Source organism: Silene latifolia, chromosome 8, assembly GCF_048544455.1.
Source record: "Silene latifolia isolate original U9 population chromosome 8, ASM4854445v1, whole genome shotgun sequence".
NCBI lineage: Eukaryota > Viridiplantae > Streptophyta > Magnoliopsida > Caryophyllales > Caryophyllaceae > Silene > Silene latifolia.
The window spans coordinates 1,407,093-1,415,589 of NC_133533.1; the positions used below are offsets into that span (position 1 = coordinate 1,407,093).

Consider the following 8,497-nt stretch of genomic DNA (forward strand, 5'->3'; position numbering starts at 1 on the left):
TTCTCTCCCTGCCATCTTTTGGCGCTTCAAATCCTAAGTCTGTACCCTTTTGTTTCCTTATTTCCTTGCTTCTTGTAAAACTTTGGTAGGTAGAGTTTTAGGCTATCCTTATGGGGACGGCCGTCGCTTGTACTCTTCTTGCAGTTATTAGTTTTTTAATGGAGTTTAATCTTCTGGGTCCTCGGCTCTGGCCGGGGCTTTGATTATATTATTCCTCACTTGTCTTCTTGCGTTGTTTTAATTGAGTGCCTTTGTTTTTACCGTCGGCATGGCCGAGGCAGTTAGTACGCGCATCACAACTGTGTTAACGTCTTTAGCATTTCCTTTAGCGTGCCGGTCATTGTGTCCCCGTCGCTCTCGTTTAGGGCCGTAACTGTAGGCATATTGACCGCCAGAGCCGCGTCTCAACTGTACTGAGTATGCGTTTCTTCTAGCATATCGGTCGTTGTGTCCCCGTCGCTCTCAGCTCTGGCCGAGGTAATCGGGGTTACGGCTCGATAGCGCTTATCGGTCATTGTGTCCCCGTCGCTCTCGGCTAGGGCCGAGGTAATCGGGGTTATGGCTCGATAGCATTCGTAACTGTAGGCATATTGACCGCCAGACTCGCGTCTCAACTGCACTGAGTATACGTTTCTTCTAGCATATCGGTCGTTGTGTCCCCGTCGCTCTCAGCTTTGGCCGAGGTAATCGGGGTTACGGCTCGATAGCGCTTATCGGTCATTGTGTCCCCGTCGCTCTCGGTTAGGGCTGAGGTAATCGGGGTTATGGCTCGATAGCATTCTTCTAGTGTACCGGTCATTGTGTCCCCGTCGCTCTCGGCTGAGGCCGAGGTAATCGGGGTTAATGGCTCGGTAGCGTTCGTAACTGTAGGCATATTGACCGCCAGACTCGCGTCTCAACTGCACTGAGTATACGTTTCTTCTAGCATATCGGTCGTTGTGTCCCCGTCGCTCTCAGCTTTGGCCGAGGTAATCGGGGTTACGGCTCGATAGCGCTTATCGATCATTGTGTCCCCGTCGCTCTCGGTTAGGGGGAGGAGGTAATCGGGGTTATGGCTCGATAGCATTCTTCTAGTGTACCGGTCATTGTGTCCCCGTCGCTCTCGGCTGAGGCCGAGGTAATCGGGGTTAATGGCTCGGTAGCGTTCGTAACTGTAGGCATATTGACCGCCAGACTCGCGTCTCAACTGCACTGAGTATACGTTTCTTCTAGCATATCGGTCGTTGTGTCCCCGTCGCTCCTCGGCCTAGGGGGCCTTTCCCACTTCTGACCTTCGCTCTTGCTCAGAGCGAATACCTCGGCGGCCGGCACGACTAGGGGGGTGTGATCGTTGTACCGTTTTTTGTAGTACGCCCCGAACTCCCCCGCGCGCCGTCGAGTCCCGTCTCTGGCAGTTTGTCGACCGTGGCCTATTTTTGTCACGGCGTCTTTCGTCGGGGCTGTCCTCCCGACGGCTCTTCTTTTCTGAGTGATCGGCCTCGTTGGGGCCTAACCACGTCTTGTGATAGTCTTCTACTTTGATGGCTTGGTCAGCCTTCTTCCTGGCGGCATCCAAGCCCAGGCCTCCGCACTTGATGAGCTCATTTTTCAAATCTCCCCTTGGGAGGCCTTTCATCAGCGCGAAGGCCGCCAGTTCGGGATTGATCTCCCGAATCTGTTGGACCTTTCCGTCGAACCTTTTTATGTAGCTTCGTAGAGACTCGCCCCCTTCTTATTTGATAGTTAGGAGGTCCGATGTCTCCACGGCCCTTCTCTTGTTGCAAGAGTACTGGGCTAGAAAGGCGTCCCTTAGGTCGGCGTAGTAGTACACCGAGCCGTCGGGGAGCCCCTTGTACCAACTTTGAGCCATCCCATGCAATGTCGTTGGGAAGACTCGGCACCATACTTCATCGGGCTGCTCCCATACTGACATGTGAGACTCGAAAGCCTCAGCGTGGTCGGCTGGATCACCCTCCCCTTTGTATGATATGGGTGGCAACTTGAGCTTAGTTGGCACCGGACTTCTAGGACGTAGGCGCCGAGGGGTCGTCCGATCACATCTTGGGACGACACGTGGCGATCGGCTCCTCGCATTCCTAGCCCGACTCCTCTCCTCGTAGCGGGAGGGACTCCTTCCCGACTGCGCGAGTCGGGCTTCTTCTTCTCCGACTCTGATGGGTCGGACTCCTTTCATTCCTCCGGAGTGGGCCTCGTGGGCTGCTTGTGGTGACGTCCCCCCGCGAGTGTGGTCGGGACTTATGTCCATCACCGAAGATTCAGGCTCCTCCTGTTTCAACAGGGCCAACCTCTTCCGGTGCTCCGTTCAAGTCTCTTGGAGTCACGTTAAGGCCCTGGTCTCTGGACGGGTCCCGCCGCTCTTGTCGGTGTGACGGTGTGAGTCGACGTCCCTCCGATGAGGTCCGGGATTTGCCTTAGCAATGCCACGTCGACCACATGTCCCATGAGGGTGACTTGGTTGGCGGGCGCGTCGCATCTGGTGTTATTGGCATCCCGAACTCGGTTGGATTACTCCGCCGGAGGGTCGTATGACTCGAGAATTGTTGAAGGCATCATCCGGGTGGAGGGGCTCGTCGATTCGAACACCTCTTGTTCTTTTGACATCTTCTTAGCTTTTTGGGTGGGTTTTTGTTGTTTTTTTTTTTGTTTTGGGAATGAATGTGACTAGCTTCTAGTGTCTTTCCCCACGAGACGCGCCAATTGTTCCGGTGTAATTCCCGGAGCAAATGTATCGTTACCACCCGTGGCTTGTAGAATGATGTCTTGAGTTGGATTCTCCTTTGGTCTTATTCGTTCCTCTCGGCCTCTCTGCAACAACGAACGAATCGAGAGCTTGGCTTTGTGCTTAAAGCGTCTCACTCCGACGCCAAGTCGATAAACTTAAATATATATGTTGTATGCTAATTGGCTAGGAATATATTGCGAGAGAGATAAAGAAGATTATCTGGGATGAATAGTGTATTTAGGTTAAGTTGTGTATTTAAAATGGGATCCCTTCCTCAATGAAGGTTGAGGAGTATTTATAAACTTCACTTTTGTCGCGTAGTGTGGTAAGTGGCCAAGTGGCTAGCGGTGGAAAGATCGATCTACCCCTCGGCCGAGGGTTTCTATGGCGGGCGGCGGGCCTGTTGACTCACGCCGAGGGGTCTTGGATGTGAGTACGCGGGTATGTTTCCTACCGGGAGGTTGTCATGCCGAGACCCGGCCGACCGACCACCGATGATTCTCATCGGCTAGGTTTGTCTAGGTCGTTGACTTCTTTGTACATCTTTGACCTTCTTCATATGTTGAGCAGTGCAGTCGGCGGTGCGAGAATATCCCATCAGATATTATCTCTATGTAAATTTGGTGGTGAAACGAAGTTAAATTGGACATGTATTTTGTCACAAATCAAATATACAACTTTTTTTTAATAACTTGATAATAATCCAGATATACTCCATGTATTTCATTCATATTATTCTTATAGTTTTTGGGATTGAAAATAACCTTACTCGACAATAAACAACAATTATTGTCGGAGTTAATGTCAAGACCTTGTTAATTATAATTAAGGTGAGTCTCTTTCTAAAGAAAAGGGAAAAATGAAGAAAATATCAAATCCCCACCAAAATTGTTTCATCTATCAAGTACATTGTAACATCTTTTTTGGACCTTATCAAATTGTGCTACCATGAGGTCCCATATTTATGCATTTGATTGAAAACAAACATGACACAACCATGAACCACCCTTCTTTCTTTGATCCCTTCCAAAGAAATTATGCCATTGGTTGTCCTTCTTCCTTGGGATAAAAGTCCTGCAATTCTTTTCCACTTTGTTAGTCTTTTATCAGCTAGTCTTATTATAGACGGATATATTCGTCTATAGCTAAAGACGGGTCAAAAAGCTTGAAAGTGATGATATTTTTGGCCCCACCGCCCCACTTATTGTTTGTCCTATTAGGAAGTGGTATTGTATTTGACCCGTCTTTACTTATAAACGAATATGTGTCGTCTATAATGAGATTTTGTGGTCTTTTAGACCTTTGAGTTGAGTTTGTTGTACTTATTTGCCTTTACTTTGGTACCACTAAATTTACAAATTAGTTGAGAAATAAGAAATTTGTATTGTGAATTTGTGACATGACACATGAATCATAAACTCACATGTTAATGTTTGGCTAATATTACATATACTTTTGACTTATGAGTAATGCCTAGTTTGGTGCAAATTGGAAGGAATATAAGATTTTGAAATACATAAATTCTCATATGTGATAGATACTTTTTGTCACAAATTTATAATCTCTCACAAACTACAAATGTGAGAACATAAGCAAGATTTATTGTCTGAAATATCTACATAAGAGAAAAATATAAGGGCGTTTTGTATTTAAATTAATCATTGCATTGTTATCAGGTTCCCTACAATGTTTTTTTACCCTTATTCAACACAATGTTCAAATTAGTTGTAAACAAAATAGTTAAAATAAAGTGTCAAACGAGCATTTTAATGTTGGTGTGAGTGGTAAGGACTCTCACCTCTTAAACATGTGGTTAGAGGTTCGATTCCTGACTCTTGCGAATGAAAAATCCAAACTTGGGAAGGGTCAGCCCATTAAATTGCCTTCAGTAAATCAAAGGAGATTGCCCCAACTATCGGTAGGGAATACTCCTAGTTAACATCAAAAAAAATAATATTTAATTAAAACTGATTTATCTGCAATTATCCTTAAATTATTTTTATAGTTGCAAACTATCATTTTTAACACGCAATATATAAAGTATTTCCTTCTAGCCCATTTCTTGAAAGATCTTCCCTTATTATTTCTCATAGTTTTGAGTATCATCATAAGAGATGATAAACTAAAACAATTGTGGCATTTTTAATGGACAGTATTAGAGAAAAACAACGAATATCACATGTTTTTCTGGTCAAACTTAAAAATTCGACTTTTTTTATTGTTTTTTTATTAAAACTTAAGTAACTGATCACTGCCCTTACATGAACAGTTAAGCTCGATAACCATTAATCTTTTTTTCTCCACACTTCCATTTAATCAAAAATCAAATCAATCAATTGCTCATTTATTATGCACTTATGCTAAATTGAAACTTTGAAATAACAAGTATACAAACAAATAATATGCTGTTTGAGTACTTTAGTACTAGTGGAATAAAGTTATTTAGTGGTCTACATCAAGTCTTGCGTCACTCTATAATAGCACTCAATTAACCATAATATTTTGCTAGCATTAAGCACTTGAAACTAATCAAATCTCATTAATTAATTGATTTTACATCAATAGTGATTAGTGACCCATATTATGTTATCATTAATTTTATGACCTAATCCTTCTATCAACATCTATCACTATAACCCCATTGCACTTCAAAGTTCAACCTCATCATGCACCTACTCTTTGCCTAGTTTTAAATTCATTTAATTGATATCGTTAGATCGTTTGAAAATTGAATCTGGAACGTTACAGAGAAAATAAAGAGGAAAATAAATAAAGATGATCTTAATTGCCAAATGCAGATGTCTTCATCTATTATCCAGCAAGTAAGACTAAGTTATTTAAACATGATTATCTGTTTATCAAAAATGCTTGGGTTGAATTGGGTAAAAGAACTTTACATAAAGATTTAAGTTCTACCTTCAGTAAAATTTTCTATCGTAATTAGTTATTTTAGGGACATAAGTGGCTTTATCTTTCTTCTATTATTGTAAGATGTATACAATGTTTTTACTAACATTACATCTTGAGAGTTCTAGAAACTCGATATTAAGGAATGTTTCTGACATCTTTTTATTCACACGAACACAAAAGGTGTACTCGTAACTAACTGGCAGGTAAAGTAATCGTTAAAGTATTAACCAAAACTAGTAACAATAGAATGTTAAATCAGAAAACCATTAATAACTAAATAATGACAAAATACTGTACATAATTGTGCAAGTAAAAGACTTATAATGTGACTCATTTTCTGCATGTCGATCACATTTATAAGAAGACAAACTGAGTACATTAATAAACTAAAATGACTTAACAAGTCGTAAATAGTCATTTAATTAAGGTCTTAAGCCTTCGAGGCAATAACTAAGATAAATTCATTATCAATAATTTTCTTACATAATAATTGTGCATATAAACACTTGCATATTAAAAAATTGTTCATCAAAATTTACTACGAAATACAAAATATTATTACTAAAATACGGGGCGGGTCTTGGGCCCATTGGGCCTTATGTTCACTCACCACCCAATTTAGTGAAATTACTTAAATATCCCCAACAAAAATTACTCATATCCTAAACCATGCTAATTTTTTTTTTTTTGGTTATTTTGTTACCCAACGCCATAAAATGAGGGGAAAAATCACAATAAACTTATTTGTGACGATTTTTTCAAATTCTACGTAGTACTTCCTATACAATTACCCTTCAAACCCGGTTTGACTCCAGACCGCATCACGAACCCGACTCATATCCCGACCCTTAAGGGTCCGGCCCACGCCTTCATAAACCGAAAAGGTATCCATCTTTCGGCTTCGGGCCAAGTACTCATGAGGCGGCTCCATACCCGAGTCATCAACTTGATCATCCTCGTACGAGTCGAACATCGACTCGGCCGAGTCAACTCGGAGAATCTTGCTCCAATCAGGAACGTTCACTGGAGCTGACGAGGCCACCACGTGTCTTCCACCTCTGTGGGCCCCACCATTACCACCATTATTATTATTAGCCCCGGTTCCGAATTGGTGCACAATTCTACGAGACGACGTCGTTTCATCCTCAAACGCCAATGACAACCCGCCAACGTGGACCGCTTTCGATTGGTTGCTGACACGATCCCGTCTCCCAGTCTCCGTAGCAGCGCGTGGTGTCCACGCGTCCACGTAATCATAGTCACCACTCCCGTTATTATTATGTTGGTTATGATCGGGCACGTGCTCGACCATTGACCATATATCCTCCTCAGCAAATTCGGACACGTCCCCGTTATATGGGACGTGTCCGACGTGTCCGTAGTTGTTAAAGCTAGTTGTACCGAGCAAACGCTCGCTACGGCTATTTGTCAACCTACGACCTTTAGCCATATTAATTGAGAAAATAATTAAAACAAAATTGAATTGTATTACGGTTACGATTATGATTATGATTAATTAAGAAGTAAATAATCAAAGGCTAAAGCCTAAGGTAAGATGAGAAGTGAGTTTAGCATAAGCTTGAGCTAAGATATGAAGCAAGTATTTATAGAAGTGTATTTTTTCATGAAGTGGGTCCCACTTTATTTTTTCATTTGTTGTGAATTTGATGTGAATTTGGTGTAAATTATTTTAAAAAAGAAAAAAAAAAGTGAAATTTTAAGGGAAAATGTAAAGAATTAGATTCAAATGAGGGAATTGAAGAGAATGGAACGGAATTGATTGAGGAAAAAAAAAAGAGAGAACCAAAAAAATTGGAAAAGAAAATGAAAAAAAAAATTAAAAAAAATGGGTGCAAGTGATGATTTGATGATTGAGTGATTGAATTATTGGTATGCCACTATGGCAATATATGTTGCTATAAAGTGCCTTCCTTCGCGCGTGAAATTAAATAGTTGTGCTCGAAACAAAACTCAACATCAACGGTAAAGGTGATCAAATGCGAAATTGGACGGGATATAGGCCAGATATACATTAAGAATTTTGTCTAGTGATAAGCGAGTTTGGGATGGTTTTGCTAGTTTCTGAAAGCAAAGCGTCTTGTTTGTAACGGGTTAATCCCGTTACAAGCTGAAGACCTCTTACAAAAAGGGAGAGGGCACCCCCATGTGCCTCCCCACTCATCTCTCATGGGTATTTTGTGAGAGGAAATGGTAACCATCAGCTTGTAACGGATATTGCCGTCTTTAATGAGATTTTGTGTTCTGAAAATGATTTGTCGATATATGTTTATTTTGTAAACCAAATAAACTGGACTGAATGAATGGTATGGTATAATCTATGAACAATTCTAATAGAAATGAATAGATTTCAACATCTTTCATTTATGAATTCATAATGGATTTTTTGAAATGGCCAAATAGATGATAATATATGTAATAATATCTAAATGAGTAATTGTTTGTTTCTAAATTTAGGAGTCATTACATTATGATCCTGTTCTTTTGAATTGAAATTGATCTTATTTGAACTGAACTGAACTTATAGGATCTTAACTGAACTGAACTGAATTTATAGGATTTGAACTGAACTTATAGGATCTTAACTGAACTTATACGATTTGAACTGAACTGAACTTATAGAATGTGAAGTTAACTTAAATTAAGTGACTTTAAATCTAAAAGAAGAGGGCCGTAATATTAATTGGCTTATAATGATATTTGTGTATGACTATTTGAACCGATGTTTATTAGAAAGTTATCTCAACCTAAAAGCTAGACCGATATAAAATGAAAACGGACTAAAATATCACATTTGATTACATTAATACCAGATTATGAGTAAAATAAACAAAATAAAACTAAATT

General features: G+C 40.8%; 1 protein-coding gene across 1 annotated transcript; it reads right to left on the minus strand.

Annotated features, from left to right (window-relative positions):
* Positions 1–6,054: 6,054 nt before the first annotated feature.
* Positions 6,055–7,494, minus strand: LOC141595953 (protein S40-5-like). Its single transcript, XM_074415916.1, has one exon. It carries the CDS (start codon positions 7,080–7,082, stop codon positions 6,420–6,422), a length of 663 nt encoding a protein of 220 aa, XP_074272017.1. The 5' UTR covers positions 7,083–7,494; the 3' UTR covers positions 6,055–6,419.
* Positions 7,495–8,497: the final 1,003 nt, after the last annotated feature.

Bases quoted from the DNA above. Each gene is read 5' to 3' on its own strand.
- LOC141595953 (XM_074415916.1), bottom strand. From the start codon at position 7,082: ATGGCTAAAGGTCGTAGGTTGACAAATAGCCGTAGCGAGCGTTTGCTC.